The sequence below is a fragment of the Pelodiscus sinensis genome, chromosome 3 (genome assembly GCF_049634645.1).
Source record: "Pelodiscus sinensis isolate JC-2024 chromosome 3, ASM4963464v1, whole genome shotgun sequence".
NCBI classification, from domain to species: Eukaryota; Metazoa; Chordata; order Testudines; family Trionychidae; genus Pelodiscus; species Pelodiscus sinensis.
Window position 1 is genome coordinate 93374739 of NC_134713.1, and position 22600 is coordinate 93397338.

Genomic DNA, 22600 nt, shown 5'->3' on the forward strand with positions numbered 1-22600 from the left:
CCAGAGGCTCTCTCTACAACAGTAAAAAACTCCAGCTGTGTGGATAAAAAGCTCTGATGTGGGGGAGCTGCTAGAACTTTTTCTTGCTGTCTCCTCACTGTCAGGGCCTTTCACTGATGTATATAGCTTCACACCGGTTCTGGACACAGCCTGCTTTTTATTGCGGAGTGTAGCTACGTGTTCCCTGCACAGTGCTATCAGTGGTGTGCACTATAGATATAGCCTAATAATATATTTATTTTGCAGGTAATTGCTGCCACCTAGTGACTATAAAGTCTACATCCTATTGGTGAAATAAACTAATATTTTATTGACAATAGTTAAGAGAATATGTCACTGCAGTAAGTTAGGAATGCCACACACAGTACAACTTCTATCACTGAGGTTTTATGTTTTATTTCTGTCATGACTCTAAAAATGTACTCGTTGCTTTCTCTTTACTACCATGAATCTGAAGGTCTTTTCAAGATAAGTGTAGTTATGTCACGTACATGCAACTGTCTAATGAAAATGATTATTAAAATGCTAACAGATCTTGCTTCTCAACTAAAGCATACATTTATTCTGATATGTACATGCTACTTATTTCCTCTCATCAACAAGATAAAGTAAGGAAAGTAATAATGATTCCTATCCCAAAGGCGCCCAAAGTGCTTTGTAGACTTATTGCTGTGCTATGCAAACTATTACAAAGGATCCTTTCAAGCAGCAATGAAACACCACTGGAGTGAAATGCAGCATCTGTTTAACAGAACACAGTAACTTTATGCAGTAATTTAGGATAGGAGGTGAAGTAGAATGCCATGTTCAGTTGAAATTTCAGGACAAATTAGGGAGTCAGAATGTTAAGTATCGAAGTTGGAATTTGGCCAGTACACTGAATATTTCTGGGAAGTTTGAGCAAAACAGCTGTTGAAAGAGAGAACAAAAATACCCATACTCCCAATAGCAAAATGGCAAGTGACACCAATCCCCAGTTTTTTGTGAGATATCACAAAACTGTCCTTTGAAATTTCACATTTAGCATCATCATTCTGTAGTACTTCAATGAGCAATGCATAGTTGAAAAATACTCATTTTAAAGAATAAATTTATAATGTATGCAAATGCACAGCTGCCTATAACACAGTAAGCAATTCTTATTAGATGTGATGTACAGGAATTAAAAAGAATCATAGAATCATAGACTACTAGGAGTGGAAGGGACCTCGAGAGGTCATCGAGTCCAGTCCCCCGCCCCCATGGCAGGAAGACATTATCTATTTAAGAAACAGACTACAGGCAGTCCCCTTGTTACATGGATCCGACTTACATCGGATCCCTACTTACAAACGGGGTGAGGCAACCCCACACTAGCTGCTTCCCCCCAGCAGACCAGGGAGACGCGAAGCTAGCCCCCCCCCCCCCCCCAGCAGACCAGGGAGACACGGAGCGGCTTTTCTCAGCAGACACCTCAGCTTGAGAATTAAGGACTGAGGGAAGTGAAGTGTGGGAGAATAAAACTGAGCTCTGGAGAAATGTTTGGCTAGAGTTTCCCCTACAATATGTACCAGTTCCGACTAACATACAAATTCAACCAACAAACCTACAGTCCCTATCTTGTACGTAACCTGGGGACTACCTGTATTTTAAAAAATGAGTTAAATAATATTCGGTGGTTTTACATTTTCTAATTTAAAAAAATCATCTCTGTTGCTTTCTGAAAGAGACACAAAAATGGAAAAACTGACAAATGAATCACAAAAGAAAACAATGAAACTGACAGTACACAACATAAGCAAACCAAAAAAAAAAATGCCTTCAATCGTTAAGTTACTATTTTAATTATTACTTTCACCAATAGTAGGGAAATAATTTTCTGGATTTTAGGTCTGATTTTCAAATTGAAACTCTCCTGTTGACTGATGATAATTGTCACAGGCTCAGTTAATTTAAGGCAAGAAGCAGAGCTATATGGCTAGAACAGAGACAGAAGGAGCCAGTATTAATGAGATTTCCTTAAAGATGTGCCCAATGCTTGGATCTGGCCATAGGAGTTAATATTGGCTGAGTACTAAACGTGCATTTGAAAATTTTAAACCTCAGGCCCAGGGGTCGGATGCGTCCCCTGGCTTGCCTGGATCTGGCCCTTGAGGCTCAGCATTGGGGAGCCCATGCTGGAGCTCCAGACCCCCTTGCTACCTACCCCTAGGGATGAAGCACACAAAATCTACTAGCCTGGGCCCCCTTAAGTCTGGTGTGCAAAGGGAATGTGGGGAGTCTTTCTCCTTCTCAGTAAGGGGCTTCTCACTTTGCTTTTCACTTATGTGCAGCCCCTGACTGATTTTTCTGTGTGTCAGTGGCCCCTGACCCAAAAAAGTTTCCCCACCCCATTTTAAATTCTGTAGGTGCACACTTATGCCAGATCCTGACCCCATTTAGGGATGTAAGTGACTAATTGAGTGAGTAATCGACTAATTGCTTTCCCCTTTCCCCAACTGCCTCTATATCAGAGGCAGCAAGGGTAGGGAAACAGGAGCCAATGCTAGGAGGGAGATGGCTTAAAAGCCGGTTCCCCCCAGCACCATCTCTACACTGTGGGGGTGGGGAGAAAGGGAGGCAGAGCTGCAGCAGTCCTGGGGCCAGCTTGAGTCAGGACTGTTCAGTCCTGGTTCATGCTGCCCCTGGGAACTAACCCTGCTGCAGCTCTGTACTTTGCTCTTACTACATTTAAAATGCAGAACTGCGGTGGGTGTGTACCCTCTCTTACTGACTAATCAAGTAATCGATAGAAATTTCATCGACTACTCGATTAGTTAACTGATACTTGACATCCCTAGTCCCGTTGGAATCAGTGGGAGGAAAAGCAACGCAATATGCATCCTTACACAACTAGTTATATGTTGAGTTTCAGAAACTGGTTATGACACACACATACTTTCACCAGCTCTCCAATATCTTTGTTGTTTCCTCAACATTTACTTGTAGAATGTTTTTGACTGTGTGTAGCAATCAAATGCCTCATTGGTCCTATCATGCTTCCCTAAGATCTGCACTGCATTGATGCTAGGCTAGCCCAACATGTGGCCATGGTCAGTGATGTTTACAGTACCATCACCTGGAAAGAAATCTGACATTGCCTCTCGATCAACCTATTCTACAGTATGAGCTATGCTGGGTTTTTAGCTTACTCTTCCAGACGGGGTCAGAAAGTCCTCTGTTTGATTCCTAGAGACAGAACCCTTTTTAACAACTGAGATTCCTTCTCCCTGGTGCCCATCCTGGACTAAATAGCTCTGTTAATAATATTGGGCAGAAGGTTACATCTCTAGCACTCGTGTTTCTGGAGAGTATGGCTAAGGGCAACCATATGTTCCTGAAAAATAAGTATTTTCTCAACAGCCTACTTCTGATAGGGTGTTTAGCAGGGAAGATGTATGAACAATAAGTAGTGGATACATTGCATTAATAAATGTGCGCTCTGTGACACTGGGCAAGTCTCTCAGTTTCCCTTTCTATAAAATGCAGTGAATAATACCTATAGCATTGGTGTAAGGTAACATATAGGTGTTGTAAGGCTTAATTAATAACATTCTGAGATCCCTGGATAGAAGATGTAAGATAAATTAAATTATTACTATAACAAATAGAGATTTTTCTTCCCGTTTTCACAGAGCAGTTGGTGCTTTTTTAGAAAGCAAAGCTGCAGTAGAAGAACTCCTACAAGGAAAACATTTGGATTTATCATTTCAAGGAATTGATCATTTTAAAAATGAAGTTGTGTTTGTGGATTTTGCATCGAGTGATCATATAGCCACGCTTATGGAGATAGCCGGTAAGACTTATTAATATCATTACAAAGAGCTCAGAATGCTCTTCTAAGATCTTATTAATATAGGATTATGTTGTCCATTAAATGGGCAGTAAATTGCGAGTGGAATTTATACATTCTTCTGTTGGGAAAGCTGTAAGCCAGACCTCAAAATTCATGGATTTTGTTCTCCATTGAGGCTCTCTGCCTCTGCAGTGGTTCATGACCCATCTTTGCATTGTATATTCCAAAATCAATGCTTACTATCTGCCCTAGAAGCACTCTCCTAAATTAAGTTTTCAACCTCACAGAGGAGAAAGACTGGAAAGTTAGCATTGATTGAGTCAGTGCTAACTTCCTTACAACAGTTTCATTAGTTGGGGTTTTGACAGTGTACCTCTGAGGTTTATCCTTTGATTCAGCTCGCTTCCCAAGCCCATGCCTGAAACCTCATGCAGCATCCTGAGAAGGCTGAAAAGGCAGCAGTACTTCCTCTTGCATCCTAAGTCACAGAACCATAAGATCAGAAGGGATCACAAAGGTCACCTAGTCTAACTCCCTTCCAAAATGCAGGATTTTTTGTGTCTAAACCATCTAGGACAGATGGGCTTTCCAGCCTCCTTCTGAAAACCTCCAGTGAAGGAACTTCCATGACTTTTCTAGGCAGTCTATTCCATTGTCCTATTGTTCTTACGTCTAGGAAGTTTTTCCCGAGAATGAACGTAAATCTGCAGTATTGTAGTTTGAACCCACTGTCTCTTGTCCTGCTGTCTGTGGCAGGAGAGGACAACTTTTCTTCATTATTGTATGGCAGCCTTTCAAAATTTGAAGACTGCTATCATGGCCCCCCTTTTTCCAAACTAAACATGCCCAATTCCTTCAGCCTTGCTCATATGGCTTGCACTCCATCTCTTTGGTCATTTTTGTCACTTACTTTTGGATCCTTTCCAATTTCTTTATCTCCTTTCTATACATAAGTGACCAAAATTGGACACAGTAGTCCAACTGAGGCCTAACAGGAGCTGAGTAGAGCATTATCATCATCTCCAGTGATTTGCATGTTGTGCCTCTGTTTATATACTGCTTTTTTTTTCAGCACCATCCCATTTTTGACTCATGTTGAAGTTGTGTTCCACCCCAACTCTCAGGGCTTGACTCCACTTACCAGGAGATCAAAGTTGTGGAGATTGATCTCCTGGAGTTTGATTTAGCAGGTCTAGTAAAGACCCTCTCAATTGATATCTGATAGCACCTCTGTTGACTCTGGTACTTCATTGGGTCTCAAGGAGTAGGAGAAGTCCATGAGAGAGTATCTCCTGTAGCGAGGATGCTGTGAAAATTCTACCTAAAGTACATTGACTCCAGCTACACTATTCATGAAGCTATGATCCAGTGGAGACCTGGCCTCAGACTCTAACAAACAATAAAAACAAATGGAACACCAATGCAGACTCTTCCTCATGGATGTGAAACTTCCCCAGCTAGTGGGATGTGGGCAGACCAGGAGAGAGGTGTGTAACCTGAGAATCTGCCTCACAGTGTGAACAGTGTGTGAAAGTCCTTATCACTGTGTTGGTCTTCCGGACCACTCCCTGAACTCACACAGCTTTTGGTCACTGCCACGGTCTGGCTGTGGAAACTCAGCCCTCCATCTTATGGGCTTGCTTTCCTAGGTCTGACACCAGCTGAGTTGAGCTTCTCCCTTTTACATTTCCTTCCAAGCCTAGCATTCCCTGCAAGGCTGGTAGGGCTGCTTGGTCCCATGCAGTCCATTGATCCGGTCACCTACACCCTGTCACAGTCCCACTTAGCTGCGTCAGCCTTTGGGCTGAGGGTAGCCTCTATGGAAGATCTTTGGAGCCATGCTTCAGGTTGTGGAGTGAGGATTCTCCCCTTAGCCCTCCATTTATCTGCTCAGTGCCTAGTCTGGCTTCTCAGACCAAGTGCTTTGCTCAGGATTTGAGTTTAAATAAAAATAGCCATGGTAAACATAAGTGTTTGCGTTCCTTCTGCAAAGTTTTATGGTCACATATTTTTTAATATAAAAGATAAGTTTAAATAATTTGGAAGACGTGTCAGGTATGGGTGTCAGCAGTTTTATTGTGTTATTAGCAGCAGAATGATTTTCTGGTTTTCATGTCACTTTTGTGTTCATTATGAAATTCAAAGGATTGGAGGGGAGAGAGAACTACAATTTTTCTTTTTCTAAATCTTATCCCAATGTATTTTATAACACAAAGGCCTGAGAGAAATAAAAATAAATATACTTATTTTGTTGCCTATTCCATTTTTTAGCCTATCTGTAATGAACCTTAGGATAAGGGTATGTCTACACTGCCACGCGGAGTAATGGTAGTTCGAATTAAGAGAGCCTAATTCGAACTACGTACTCCGTGCCACGTGTAGCAGTGGGCACGGAGTCCGCACTAACGGGGATTTAAAAATGACAGCGCCCGGCAAGATGCAAATGAGGCCCGGGATATTTAAATCCCGGGCTTCATTTGCAACTTCGAATGCCTACATTAGCCACCCTAGTTCGAACTAGGGTAGCAGTGTAGACATACCCTAAGTTATTAACATGGTCTGCTAAATTATGTCTGATTATGGAAAAATCTGTACTCAAGCTGTAACTATGCATTCTCTTTCCAAATTATTTAATTGAAATATTTATACACATTTTAAAAGATCTATCTATCTATCATAGAAAAATAAGCACAGAAGTGTTTATTCAAAGCAAAAATACATAAAACTACTCTGGCTACAAATCACCACCATTGGTGAACACATTGAAGTTCAGTGATACCATACAGTTGCTATTACGGCATTTTAGTTTTTATGATCTCAGGTTACTTTAAACATTAGATTTTTTGAATTTTTATCATTTCCTAAAATGGCGGAGTTAAGGATTTTTGGGCACCTTTCTTATATTTCCATATCTTAACATGTTTGATATTTTTTTAAAAAGTTTAACCTTGCTGTATTTTCTGGGTTTGCAGTGTGTTTTTGAGGAGAATTACAGTAATGTATTATATCCTAAATTACTGATATGTACTATAAACCTTTGAGAGGTCACGAGAAGAGAGTGGAGGCTTGGGGAAGAAGGAGGAAGCAGAAGTGTCTATAGGCCTCAGTAGGGGGCACTGGAGAGAGGACTGTTTTGGGGGAAACTGACCTCATTAGAGAGAATGGCACTACATGAAGAGGAGACCAGTTCTATAAGGACTTCTGCTGCATTGCCACCTCAGAGCATATTGTAGCAAAGGCAGCTTTCTGAGCACCACATGCCCAGAATCACCTGTGACCAAGCAATCTGCAGCAGTAGATGGGGCCAAGAGATCTGCTACGGAGAACTTTTGTCACATGAGTCCAGTTTCTGTCACATCACTGGCTCACTTCAATTAACAGAATTAATGCATGCAAATAAGCTGCAGAGGAAGAGCTGAGTTTTCTCCAGTGTTAAAATGGCCTCCTTTGAGAGTGTAAGCGGTCTATCTAGACCCATATATATAATCATAGCAATTAGCTATAGCAAATGTTAATCACTTAGCTTCATTATAACCTAATTTTTTCAAATGTAATTTGTGCATGAGATGTAATTAATTTTAGCTATTTGAAAAAATTGAAGTATTTATTATTGAGATCATTTGGGGGACGGGGAAGTTTCATACCATGTGCTAAATTTCTTAAAAGAATACATTCTCAAAATAATTTTGTTTCAAACAAATGAAACTATTTACTTGTAAAATCTCAAAAAACTCCCTCTGTACTCTGTAAATATGGGGAGGATATGTATTCTTAATAAATCATAGAAAAGTTGAATCCATGCTTTCAGTGTAGAACTCAACTCTGTACCCACTATCTACTTGTTCATAGAGCTACTGGCTTTGGTATGTTATATCAAACCTGTACTATATGCAGTTCTTGAAGCTCAGTAAATAGGAGTATGTATTTAAAATAAGTGTAAATATCAACTAAGATTCCAGTTCTGCTCCCCAGAAAAGCAGAAGATAGAGCCTGGGTCAGTACAAAAGAGAGAAGACATATAATCGCATGTCTCTAAAATCTAGAGTTAAACTACGTTGTTTATAAGTATTTAATAAAAATACCTCAGAGCACAAGAAATGTCTCTAGTTTGTCATTGTCCTTTTAAGCTATGCCAGCAATTTCAACTATTTCTTGGAAAGGTTCCCTTGAAGAGATTTTCGGTACCAATGAATGAGTCTTTGTGTTCTGAGGAATGTGAGGTCACACCATTCTTTAATATGGTAAAACCCTATATAGGGCATTTTTCACAGTAGCAGAGACCACAGATGACATATTATCTCTGGTATATCCTAACAGCATATATTAATAAAGTTGTATTGTTTTCCCATGCTTTCTCCAGTATCTCATGTATCAGTTCAGTTTCCCCAAAGACCTTTTGTTTTTAGAGTTAGCCTGCACCTTACAAAAATCCGAATGACAGGCAAGCAAAGGCAAGGGCGTAATTCAGCCCCTTCAGCATTCTACAATAAATTACAAAGCTGTTGGGCAAAGTTTTTTTGTCTTATGCAGCTGCTGAATTAGAGGTATTTCTAAAATGCAGCCTGCAGGAAATGGAATAGTACTTTCAAATCCAAAATGATTTCAGTGGATACTAGCATTCTTATTTTAATTAAATATGTTATGGCCATTTAATCCTGTGGTAAGTCTACTGCCTCACTATCATCTCCCAAAAATCTCATTGGACTTTTACAAAATGATTGTATAGTATACAGAGACAGTTTTAAAAAGCCATAGTGTGATCATTCATAAACTGATTGCCCATTTTTCCTATCTCCTGTGTAAGAGAGTGAATAGTGGCTGTTTGTGATCTAACAATTCGGTGTTTGGGTTTTTTTCTTTTTGACTGACTTGTGTGATTTGTATTAACTTAAAATATAATAATTAAGGCTGTTAAGTGATTTAAAAAATTAATTGCGATTAATCGCATGCGCTGTCACTTTGAAACGCTGCGGCAGCGTTTCAAAGGGGCAGTGCTGAGGAATCCCAGGATCAGCTGGAGTCCCCAGTTGACTCTGGCTCCGTGCCTTGCTGCCCCTTGGAAACGTCGCCCCAGCGTTTCCAAGAGGTAACACCGCAGAAGTCTGGGGTCAGCTGGAGTCCGCAGCTGACTCCAGGCTCTGTGCAGCGCTGCCCCTTTTAAGTGCTGCCCCGGTGCTTCAAAGAGGCAGCGCATTAGGAGCCTAGGATCAGCTGGACTGCCTAGCTAATCCTGGGCTCCACCTTGCACTGCCTCTTTGAAGCGCCAGAGCTTGTGATTAAAGCCTGTGATTAAGGCGTTAAAAAAATTAACATGTTAATCTTGCCCCACATTAATCGCAGGCGTTAACACACATCAATTGACAGCCTTAATAATAATATTGTTTGCTTTCTTCAAGACTGGATGGACATCGTACATTTGAGCAAGAGTAAATATCTACCGTATTTTCCGGCGTATAGGGCGACTGGGCGTATAAGACGACCCCCTATTTTTTTAATTAAAAGATAGGGTTTCATCTTATACCCCAGCACCCCTCCGCCTCCTTTGCTCCCGGTGTCCCTGGTCTGCTGGAGATGGTCCCCAGCAGACCAGAGGCACCGGGAGCAAAGCCGCAGCAGCTTTGAAAGCCTCGGGGGAAGCCAGCGGCGGGGCATCCCAGGCGCGCCTTTGAAAGCCTTGGGGGAAGCCGGCGGGGGAGTAGCCCAGGCACGCCTGGGATGCCCTGCCACCGGCTTCTCCCGAGGCTTTCAAAGCTGTGGAGGGGCTCCGGCAGGGGGGCAGCCCAGGCGCGCCTGGGATGCCCCGCAGCCAGCTTCCCCCGAGGCTTTCAAAGCTGCGGAGGGGCTCCGGCGGGGGGGCAGCCCAGGTGCGCCTGGGATGCCCCGCCGCCGGCTTCCCCCGAGGCTTTCAAAGCCGCGGAGGGGCTCCGGCGGCGGGGCATCCCAGGCGCGCCTGGGATGTATACCCGGCGTACAAGACGACCCCCGATTTTTGGGGGATGTTTTTTAACATCAGAGGTCGTCTTGTACGCTGGAATATACGGTAGTTGTCTTATTCGGTTAGGGAGATTTAATGGAATGTTGGAAGGTATAATTTCTCCATTAAAAAAAAACTAGATATGCTACAGATCTAAATAAGTCTCAGGTTGAAAACTTCAGAGTAAATGATTCAGAGCCTCAAAATAATATCTGGCTAAAGTAGCTGGGATATTGAAATTCCACCATCTGTAAAAGTATAAGAAAGTGAGACTACGTAAGTCATTTTCTAAATGATTTTAGACTAGTTGTTCAGATTCTGAGACTGTAATAAAATAAGATCAGACTTGGACCCTTCATCTTCAGTAAGACAGTTATTCACAGTGAACAAACACATGGTTGGATCAATGTATCATTAAAACTTCTACATCTTGTATGAGGGGAAAGGAAATAAGCTGGGACTTCTTGGGTAAGTCACTGCTCAGTGCCTCAGTTTCCCCATATGTAAAATGGGGATAATGATATATTTTGTAAAGTGCTTTGAAAACTGCTATGTATATAGGAGAATTTAGGGAGCTCATTCCTCATCTTTTCAGTGGTTACACTTGCAGCCTACTTAGATTATTCCTGTGCCTTGGGCCTATATCTCAAAATCCAGATTGCTGCAGTAATATTTACATTAACCTAGGATTAATTATGAAACCATTTGGGGAACTGGACACCTGAAGAAAATGACAGAACAATTGAAATGGTCTGTCTTATCTGACTGTGATAGAGTATTTTGAAACCTTTATCTGTCAGGCATCTGACATTTAAAACGTACTGGCTTCAGATTTGGGGAATCAAAGTCTCTCTCAGATTCCCAAAGAATAGTTATCAGTGTTTCATAATCAAGCTGGAAGGGCATATCAAGTAGGGTCCCACAGCGATCAGTTCTAGGAGTGGTTCTGTTCAGTACTTTCATCTGTGGTTTACAGAATCACATAGGCTGCATCTAGACTGGCATGATTTTCCACAAATGCTTTTAACAGCAAAGTTTTTCCGTTAAAAGCATTTGCGGAAAAGAACGTATAGATTGGCACGGATGCTTTTGCGCAAAAGCACTTTTTGCAGAAAAGCGTCCGTGCCAATCTAGATGCGGTTTTGCGCAAGAAAGCCCCGATCGCCATTTTTGCCATTGGGGCTTTTTTGTGCAAAACAGTTTTTACCTGTCTACACTGTCCCTCTTGCGCAGAAGCATTTGCGCAAGAGGGCTTATCCCTGAGCGAGAGCATCATAGTATTTGCGCAAGAACACTGACAATCTTACATTAGATCATCAATGTTCTTGCGCAAATTCAAGGAGCCAGTGTAGACAGCTGGCAAGTTTTTCCGCCAAAGCAAGTGCTTTTGCAGAAAATCTTGCTAGTCTAGACGCAGCCATAGAGAGTATACTTATAAGTTTTCAGATGATACCAAATTGTGACGTGTTGCGAGTGCTTTGGAGGATAGGAATAAAATTAAAAATGACCTGGACAAACTGGAGAAATGGTCTTATAAATAGGATGAAAGTCAATAAAGACAAATACAATGTACATCATTTAAGAAAAACTAATACTTTGCATACATGTAAAATGGGAACTCACTGCCTAGGAAGAACTGTTTGCCATAGCAGAGTGAGTGTGAGAACAAGCTGTATAGTATTTTGTCAGTGAAACTCTAGCCGTATCTTATTTTGTCATCAGTTGACAGATCTTCCTCCTCCACCTGTTGTATGGGCTTTCTCTACAAGGGCATAAGCAGTCTCAACAGCATCACATCAATAGATACCCCATGTAATATTTGCAGGGTGCTCCATCCACACATTCAGAAGATATGCCTTGGTCTAGGGCTCCATCACTGATGCATCATTTGAGATACTTCTACAAGCAGCTCTACCATCTGCGTTCTTGTACCGTTCTACTCTGAATACTGCTTGTCAGTCACCCACAGTGAAATACACACAGGGAACAGCATTAGAAGAGAAAAGAGAAGACATTGACTTTGTAACTGGAGTTTTTTGAGATGTATGATCCCCTATCTTATTCCACTACTGTCTTTCTTCCACACCACTTTGGATCTTGACTAGATTCATGATAGAAAAGGAATTGGAGAGGCATTTGGTCTGCCCTGAACTTACACTCTTGATGTGGTACTCAAAGAAAGTAGGGACACTGGCATGTACCAACAGATGCTACATTCAAGAATTTTCCGGTTTCTGGTGCATGTGTATCCATGGTAGAATACAGATAGGGACCACAAACTCTGAAGATCTTCTGTTACAAGAAGATAAATAGCTTCCTTTTTTTTTTTTTTTGTAGCTGGAAGCTTTCTATTTTATGAAGTCCTCCAATACGTCCTCTTACTTTCTTATACCATATCATGTCAAGTAGACAGAACTGCTAGTGGAGCTCTTTTGTGGCTGTGTTGAATTTTCCCTTACCTTTCCAATAAAGCGCAAGAACATGGTGCCTTTATGAGAGTCCATTAGTGTCACTGGTAAGGTATCTCTTCTTTTTCCTGCTCATTGTGGTAATACACTTGCCTATTTGTTTTCTCTCCAGTAAAACATATTAGCCCAGAAAGCTTATCTCCATTGGATCTGAGATTTTTTTTGGATCCCTACTTTTGAAACTTCATCTTCCAGTTTTTCTCTTTTTGGTATTTCCTATTTTCTTGTTCTTTCCCTGTGTTCCTAATCAGGACCACCAGTTATTGATTTGGTTTTGTTTTATTATTTGTTTTATTACTGAGTCTGTTAACCTTTAATCCAAAAGCACTGAGCGAAGGTGAGTTGCAAATAAAACAATCGCTTGAAAAGATGGTGTCTTGAGATTATATTGGAATCAGAGCCCGAGTGCCAACATAGCGCACTGTCATAATGTAACTCTGCTGTGTACTGCATATTTTTTGAGATGCAGAAATATAATCAGTTTGGAGTTGATTTTGAGCATGTTTTATTTGTCCAAGATTGAATTATTTTGTGATCAGAATTTTTGTGCTTTTAGTTTAATGTTAAAAATTCTTTTCACCCAAAGCTCAGAATTCTGGTTTAGAGACAGTGTATGTAATCCTGGCCTATAGAAGCCAACGACCAAATTTCCATTTGGTTTCAATGGGGCCAGAATTTTATTGTGAGACTCATGGCAGGCTTTCTAGAATTGACAAGTTTCAATTCATATTTTCTTTGTGATTTGCCTGTACTAAATCTGTAGTTACATTTCTCATGGATCTTGAAATCACAGCTCCTTCCTTTCCCCATGACTTATCTGAAATATGGTCAATATTGGTAACTTACAAATTGATTGTGCACATGGTGATAGAACAGTAACCTCTACAAATGTGGTTGTTGATATACCTCTGTCTGTAGCCTGACTGGTAGCATTTTCTTTGATATTTTCCATTATTCCACACCATTTGAAGGGTCCTGATACAGGACTTACACATGAAATTGCTGGTTGTCTGATATTACTGGCAGGGAACATCAGTTGAGATTATATGCATTCCCCTGACTGCACACTTACAGTGAATGTGTGAAATGAATACTGTTTTTTTTCTGTATTATCATTGTCTGTTGCTGAAAATATTACTTCAGATTACTGTTGCTCTGAGTATCACATGTAACAGACAGCCCAAATGGTTTTAGTGTTGTTTTTAGGTGTTTGTTGCTGCTTATAACAGCAGTTATTTAGAAGCAAGTAGAAAATGCCTGTAAACCCTATCTATTATTTTATGCTTTCTGTAATTAAGATTTCTCTTGGCACACAATGGTGTTTGTACCTAATCTAGCACATTTTAGGTACAGCCAGAAACAATAAATTTATCAAATGTTAAGAAATCTATTAGCACAAATGTACCATTAAGTGAAATTCCTACAGTGCATTTAATATACTAACACTCAGCAGGTTATATGTCTAAATAGTCCAAACATATGATAGTAGATGTAGACTACAAAAAATAGTGTAAGATATTGCAGGTGGTATCTTCCTTTATTTTAGTGTCTTGATTTGTGCCAAGTATTTTATCAGCATGTAACATATGTAGCAAATCTCTGGCTGTGCCTGTGGGTCCTGCACTTCTGGTGGATAGTGTTCAGCCTCAGAGGGTCGCTCTGTCCCATAACATGGCCTCTTTCTTTTTACTAGAGGCAGGGTTGACAGCCTACTGAGCCATACTCATCACAGGTTAGTCCATAGTATAGGGGTGAAACCCTTCTGTAGTCTTGGTCTCCCTATCCAGGGACAGACTTTGTAGTGGTGTGGTGAGGGTTGGGGGGGAAACCAAGGCCCATCCACTACTCCGGGTTCTGGCACAGGGACCCTAAGGCAGTGTCAACAGATGGGATTTGTTCTACTCTACTCCCTGTCTGGAGACTACTTCCCTGGGCCACTTCCCCAAACAATCCCTCCCAGTACCTTTCCTTTGGTACCTGATTCTCCAACACACTCTTTCTGCCTTGCAGCTTCCAGTTCTCACCCAAACTCCTCTCACTCGTAGCACTTTGGCTCCTTCTTTTCTTCCTCCTCGTGTGCCACCTTAACTAACAGAAGAGGAGCCCTTTTAAAACCAGTCTCAATTGGGTCTTGATTAGCCCCAGGTGGTTGAGTTAGCCTGACTCCCTTTGATTTGGAAGACTCCTAATTAACTCCAAGTGTTCCAGCTGCCTGATTGTCCAGACTGCTTCTGGAAAGTTCATGCTGGTTCTGGGCCAGCCTCTCCCACCAGTTTACCCAGGGAACAGAGACCTATTTAGTCTAAGGCGCACACACTTTCCTTCTAGCACTCTTTTGTATCTATTTCCGCTCCTGTATCTGTTCATGAATCTGGGCAGAATTCTACTGAGTGGCAGCCACTGGCTCTCTCTCGACCTTCGAGGAGTAGTGGACGCTGTCTGGGGTTCTCTGACCGTGTACCCATCCAGCTCCCTCGTTTTAGCCCTTCAACCCTCACACACCCCTGTTTTCTTTTTCTTTGTGCTCCGGAATCATTTGGTGTCCAGGGATCTTTGGATCCTCCTTATAGTCTGGGGGAGGGTCCTTTAGAATGTGGGCTGGCTAATGCCTGCCCACCTCCTGGACCCCAAGAGAAGCACTCTTTTATAACCCTATGACTTAATTCTGTGCGCACCAACTATATATATTGAGGACAGAATTCCTTGACAGGATTGCCAGAATACTCTGTTTGTTTTTAGGGTTACTTAGTTAAGATTATGGGAATATGACTTTACTACTTTGAGTCTAAAAAAATTTGCTGCATTGTAAGTTGAGTTTTTGGCATTGTCAATTTATCATTAGTGCTAAATTATAGGAAATTATTAAAGTAGTCACCAGCCAGACCCCATTCAATTCTGTGAATGTTATATAGTAACAGCATTTGAATTTGCTACAGCATTATAACAGTGAGCATATGTCTGGCAGCAAGCTTCTAATTCAAGTGACCTCGAGGCAAAAATTCAGGCAAAAGCAGACATAATATGGATTTTCTGTTTGGGTTGGTTGATTTTTTAATTATCCCACAACAAACAATTAGAACACATATAGCACCATAGAATTATCTATCAGGAACTTAGGATGTTACATACTGGTTAATTTACTAGTTGAGTAGTCGATGGAATTTCCATTGACTACTCAACTTGTCGATAGGCACTTCTGCATTCCTCCCACTGGGGCTCTTTTACATTTCAAACGAGAAAAGCAGAACTCTGCGTGCAGCCCTGGGCCAGCGAGAAGTCCCCAGGTGGGGCTCCTGTGCATTTTAAAGCAGAAGCACCCTCATGGAGCCCGGGGTCATGCTGCACTGCTGTTTTGAAATGCCATGAGGAGCCTGGGGTCAGCTGGGAACTCCCCAGCTGATCCCAGGCTCTGCGCGGCATTTCGGGGAACCTGGGATCAGCTGGTGACTCCCCAGCTGACCACGAATTCCACACTGCATTGCCCCAGAACCCGGGGTCAGCTGGGGACTCCACAGCTGATCCCGGGTTCTGCGGAAATACCGTGTGGAGCCCGGGATCAGCTGAGTCAACAGCTGACCCCAGGCTACATGCGGCGCTGCTGCTTTGAAATGCCACGGCAGCATTTCAAAGGAGCAGAGTCCGCACAGCTGAGCCAAAGATTAGAGGCATTTGCTTATCAGATAGTTGACCAGTCCTTAACATCCTTATGAGGATCCACACAGAAAGTTAAGAAATAATTTCATTCTTTCTGAGTTTTTTTTCTGTATAATTTTAGAACTCCTGAACTAAACACAAAGTAGCTATTGATAATTTATTTTTGATTTGCCCTAATCAGCATTTGGGGACTGTGTATAATGGGGTGAATGTTTGCAGTCTCCATTCGGACTGACCAGGTGCTTATAAAAGGTGTTACTTGTAGTGTATTAATGGAAGTGAAACGCTCAAGATTGGTTAGAACAGATACACTACTGTAAACCATTGTATTCAAGGAAAATAGACTTTGATTTATGAAGATTCAGTGTCTGTCTCATCTCACTTTTACAATCATAAATCAGGAGTGAGTCCAGCAAGTGTTTAAAAAAAAACCGGTGTAAATGAGACCAGAATCAGTCTTTTGGTTATTATAGGAATTCTAAATGAATTGATTAAAAGGATGTGTTACATTGTTGGCAGAATCTGTAATGTTACTTCATGTTCTTTTTTCTTCTACAAGAGCCAGGGAGGGTTGCAAGTACTTTGGAATGATAGTATTATAATTAAAAACAATGTGGACAAACTGGAGAAATGGTCAGAGGTAAATAGGCACATTCAATAAGGGAAAATGCCAAATACTCCACTTAAAAGGAACAATCAGTTTCACGCATACAAAATGGGAAAAAGAAGTTACTCACCCGGTGAAGTAACGATGGTTCTTCGAGATGTGTCCCCGTGGGTGCTCCACTCTTGATGTCGGGTCCCATCCTGGTTTCGCAGCGCCGGGACGGGACCTGACACCCAAGAGTGGAGCACCCATGGGGACCACTCGAAGAAGAAGTGGAAGTGACTATCTAGGAAGGAGTACTACAGAAAGGGATCTAGGGGTCATAGTGGACCACAAGCTAAATATGAATCAACAATGTGACACTGTTGCAAAAAAAAAAAAAAAAAACCCCAAAAAAACCCCACCCCCACCAAACAAACAAAGATAATTCTGGGATACATTGCCAGGAGCATTGTAAGCAAGACATGAGAAGTAATTCTCCTGTTCTTCTCTATGCTGATTAGGCCTCAACTGGAGTATTGTATCCAGTTCTGGGAACCATATTTCAGGAAACATGTAGAGAAACTGAAGAAGGTCTAGAGAAGAGCATCAGTAATGATTGATGGTCTACAAATTATGACCTCTGAGGGAAGACTGAAAAAACTGGGTTTGTTTAGTCTAGAAAAGAGAAGACTGAGATGGGACATGATGATAACTTTCAAATACTTAAAAGTTTGTTACAAGGAGGATGAATACAAATCATTCTCCTTAACCTCTGATGATAGGACAAGAAGCTATGGGCTTAAATTGCAGAAAGGGAGGTTTAGATTGGACATTAGGAAAAACTTCCTGTCAGCACTATAATAAATTGCCTAGGAAGGTAGTGGAATCTCCATCATTGGAGATTTTAAAGAGCAGATTAGACAGACATCTGCCAGGGACCATCTATATGCTGCTTGGTCCTGCTGTGAGTGCAGGGGACTGGAGTGGATGACCTCTCATGGTCCCTTCCAGTTCTTGTATTCTGTGATTCCATGTTTTAGCAAAATGTTAAATATACTGTTTGGTGCAAAGTTATGAATTTTTATCATGTTAAATCATCAATGGCATTTTAACTGAATATCACTGAAACAGTAAACATACCTACCTATAAACTTCACAGACTTTGGATGAGACTCAGGTTCTAATTATTAGCTTATAGGTAGTGTTCTGACCACCAGAGGGAGCCTATATTCCATGAACAAAGCAGGGATTTTTAGTTAATCCTAGTGTTTCCAAAAGTGAAGAATGTTCACAAAAAAGCAAACTGTTCTACCGTGTGTTTAACTTAACAACAACAACAACAACAAGTTGGATTTCCTTTCATTGCGGATCTCTCTGAAAGCCAGACACATACCATGTCAATCCTTTGTATGTTATGTAAGGGTGGTGAGCCTGAGTGGAAGCACAGAGTGAATACAGTTCTGATGTTTGCTTTTTCTGGGAAACAATTCAGAGTACAGCCGCTCCCCGACTTACGGCCACTTCCACTTACGACCATCTGCACTTACGACCAGATAATGGCTATAGAGCGTAACGATAGTGTTCCCTTACTAGCAAGGGCTCTTCATACACCTGCTATTTGTCAGGAATAAATAAAACCCTGTGCAAACACTAAATTTGTATCCGCAAAAATGAGCCGCGGATATCAGCACTGACATCTGTGGATGCAGATATCCGTGGATATAAAGCAAATATCCATGGAATTAGAGGACTCTAGAAATAAGGCCATGCAAATGCACCTTCCCAGTCTCTGGACAGCCTGATGAGCACAGGTGGGCTGCAACCAGTAGACATCCTCCCCGTCCCCCCCGACAGAATGCCAGTCTACTATGCTGACCCTATGGTGACTGTCAAGGCCTGCTCTAATTACCAGCCGTCACTGTCCACATCATGGTCTGATGCTGTTGAACAAAGTTATGCTTGTTCAGGCTTCAATTCCTTACTTTCATATCGTACCTAGGACTAATATAATATATTTATTAAATTACTGCTCAAGGTAATATGGTATAGTTTTAATTATTTAAAATGTTAATGATGGTAGTTTGCAAAAATATCACAATAAATTGTTGTAGTTTAAGAACACCACTCAGTTTCAATTATCTTTTACTACCACGGTCTTAAGGAACAGATTCTGATATCCTCCCTCATGTTTTGTAGACAATATTTTTGCTCTATTTTTTAATTGAACAGTGACAATCAAGTGAGTTCCATTTGTTCCTCAATTTGACTTTCAGGTTCTTATTACTACAACATTTGGGCTATGTCTACACTGGCAGCTTCTTGCGCAAGAACATCTTGCGCAAGGGTTCTTGTGCAAGAAGTCTTGTGCAAGAAAACATCCACACTGCCATGTGCGAGCTGTGCTTTTGTGCAAGAACGCCCATGGCAGTGTGGATGCTCTCTTGTGCAAGAAAGCTCTGATGGCCATTTTAGCCATAGGACTTTCTTGCGCAAGAAACCCCTGCCGAGTGTCCACACTGCCCTTTTGGGCAAGAGCTCCTGTGCAAGAGGGCTTGCACCTGTTAAAAAAGAGTGTAGCTCTTGCGCAATAATCCCTCTCTTACCATGCCATACTGTAAATTTCCTTGCACAAGAGCAGGTGGGCAGTGTGGACGCTCTGCAGATTCTTGCGCAAGAACGGCCGTTCTTGCTCAAGAAGCCGCGAGTGTAGACATAGCCTCTGATTTCAGAGATTCACAGGCATTGGGGACAGAAAGGATTGTTATGCTCATCATCTAGTGATCTCTTGTATGACACAAGCCAAAGAACCTTACAATAGGTATAGGGTTATAAATTACAATTGTTTTAATAAAACATTGTATTTAAAATATGGAAAAAAATCTTTTGATCTTAAATTTTACTTATTTAATTTGTAGTTCATTTATACAAAAAGAGCATCTATGTAAATTTGAACTGATTTTAAATTCAGTGTTTAAGCAATTAAACTTTACATTTTTGCAGCTAGTACCTAGTATCAGATAAATGTGGAGAAGTTGAGAGACCTCAAAGAGTTTTATGTTAAATATTTATTTCATTTCATTGTGGTCCTTTTTATGTCAATAAGTTTTGATGTGACTGAAGAATTGTTCTAATATATTAATGACTGTAATGGAAGGAAATACACTATAAAAAGATCACACAGACATACATACAGCCTACTTTGATACAACTGACAAAAGCAGATGTCTAATAAATCATTTAGTTGCTGTATTTTTTTATAGAATATGCTATGTTAAAAGCTATTGTGATTTTAACAGAGATGCAACCAATTTTATACAGAACAAACAAAAATCAGCCCTATTTCCAATTATATGTAATGTATTGAAAGTGTGCTTTTGTGATTTATTGATTTTCTCTGCTTTTGGTCTATTTTTCTATTACTTAAGGGTCATTATACAGCTGGTAGCAAAATGTTAATCTAAGCTATTCAGTCCAAGAACTTGACTTATCCATAGCAAGTAAATGAAACTCATTTAAGATTGAAAATAAATGGCAGTGTGCTGGTAATAAGATTTGAAATATATAATTACATACAGAAGCAAACACATGCATATTGTATCATTGGTGAAAATAGTAAGTGGCAAACTCCCATTTTTGTTGAGACGGTTGCAAGAGGCAAGATATCTGCTGTTGTTCACATTTCTTATGTGCTCATTCAATTGAAGATTGATTGCACTAGCTAGTGCTTTCTAGTGCTATGCAGTTTCTCCCACACAGCCACTTTTTAATCTTTGTTCTAAACAGCAGCCCCGTTCATTTCAGTCCTCCTTTATTGGTAGAGGCTGACAAGAATGCTAAATTGTTTCATGGCTTTTGTCAGTATCAAAAATGGTCCCTACCATCTAGCACAGTATAAACAAGTTTTTACATTTTGCTTACTCAATATTTGAACTTGTGCCTCCAGCAGTGAAAGTCTATTAAATGTACTGCACTAGTGAACTCTACTTAATTCACAGAAACGTACCAATATGCAGTCTTTGCTGCAGAAAACTTACAGTATTCATAGACTATACACAAATGCAAAAAGAACTTGTGCAGAAAGAGGGGCCAGGTGGGAAGCAACAAAAGAAATGTATCTGAATGGGGATATTCAGTTTGAGTTATTAATCACATGATTTTTTGGGGAAGGAAAATGGTTTATAATGATTTTCATACATATAGATTGATACTTGTGGGAGGACTGTCCTTTTGGAGGAAATATCTTTTAAGTAGAGACTTTAAGTAGGAAAGTTTAAGATCCGGTGGACTAGGTCAAGAGTATCTGGAGTAGAGTGACAAGTTAGCAAGTGGGAAAAAACAGGACTTATTTTCGTGGGTAGTTAGTATAGTTGTATATACAAGATAAAGCCATATTGGAATGGTCTTGATAATATTGGGCTGTCTGGTCATGTAGTCAGGAGTAAGGGGCTGCATGGATGAGCAGAAGGTTGGTAGTGTGGCTTGGCAGAGCAAACACTGCAGGAGGGAAATGGAAAGAAATTAATAAGAAATATGTGCAAGCTAGTATGTGTTAGGATCTTGCAGGGGAAGATAAGACCTTAAATTTGATGTGGAAGACTAGGAAGTGTATGGAGTTAGACTGAACGAAATCACAGTGGTGCATATGGGACACTCACCAGGTGTGCTTAAGATTGTGAGGCACTTCACCAGGTATACCCAGATTTGTTCCCATAGTCTTAAGTACACTTGTTGTCTGTGCTTTTTATAGAAAAGTGCCCTGATCCCAACAACCTGTGGCAGTACAAGCACTACTGAACGCCAATGTGCATTGGTAACCTACAGGACAGTATACCCCCTGAGTTGTAAACAGTAAAGCCTTATCTCACAAATGCCAACAGATTCCATACACATACAGAGAGGTTACTAGGTGCAACTTCTTTCTAGGCCTTGCTTTATGAACAATAACATCTGTTTATATACCCAGGACTTTATGAGGGGGCAGCTTGTTTCAGCTGATTATCTGCCTTTAGTTTTTCCCTGACTAAGGATGTAGACCTGAACAGGACACAACTTGGACCACCGGTATCTGGGATTGAAATACCCTGTAGGCAAAACCCAACACTACTGAAGCAAATTACAATGGAAAAACCTAGAAGGAAATTGATTCTTGACCTCTGTACACCTGTGGGCACGTAAAGACACTCCTACACTAGGGAGGTGCTGAATGTGCGTAGAGAAAATATGATGTTCCTTCAATGGAGAAAGAAAAAACTAGGGGCCACCTTCTTACTCTCTGCAGAAGACACTGCCCGTTAGGTGGCATGAATTCAAGCCCAGTTGGGTTGCTGGGCTGTTCAGGACCCACAGTCTATATGAAGGACAGCAAGAGTCATCCTTAGATCAGATCGCTTCCTTCAGCCTCACAGTGAATAGGGTGGCCCTGATAGCAACTTGACACTGTGATCATACTTTTGAGATCATGAATTTGATTGCAAAAGGTTTACCCAGCACAATGTGCTATAATTTATGTACGTAGTTGTGATATACAAACAGAAATATTAGCAACTAAAATCATTCTCTTAGGCTTCTTAGGTACCATAATTGTCATTATTTATATTATTAGTATTTATAGCAGCCAGAAGCCCACAGCGAGTTTCAGGTCCCTTTCTGCCAGTTGCTGTTCATGCAAACAGTAAGCAACAATCCCTGGTCTGAAGAGCTTACAGTATAAACAGACAACATAGACACAGGGCAGGAGAGAAAATAGAGGCAGAGAGAGAACTGACTTGCTCACAGCAGGTCAGTGACAGCTGGCGTTAGAATTCCAGTTTCCCATATCCTACTTACTAAACCAAATTATTTTATTTTATTTCACATAAAATAGTGAAAAAATCTCTTCACACTACTCAAAATCAGAGCCTGGTGCTGTACTGCCTTACACACTATGCAGCCTGCTGAGGTCAGAAATGTGAATGTGGCTTCTTAATGCAATTTTCACAAATGTCAGGTTTGGTTCAATTCCTTACTCAGGGAAAAACTAAGGGCAGATAATCAGCGGAAGCAAATTGCCCCCTCATGAAGTCAATGGGAGTTGTGCCTGAGTAAGGGGTGCAGGAATAGGC

The 22600-nt window shown here is 40.9% G+C and overlaps 1 protein-coding gene across 5 annotated transcripts in view; it reads left to right on the top strand.

The window, feature by feature from the left end:
• The window catches only part of AKAP7 (A-kinase anchoring protein 7), a 129154-nt gene that overhangs the window by 13713 nt on the left and 92841 nt on the right, over nucleotides 1–22600 (top strand). For all 5 annotated transcript variants that reach the window (XM_075924179.1, XM_075924178.1, XM_075924176.1 and 2 more), the window contains one exon: nucleotides 3654–3814. In XM_075924179.1, the coding sequence (XP_075780294.1) occupies nucleotides 3654–3814 (161 nt within the window). The remainder of the gene's footprint in view (nucleotides 1–3653; nucleotides 3815–22600) is intronic.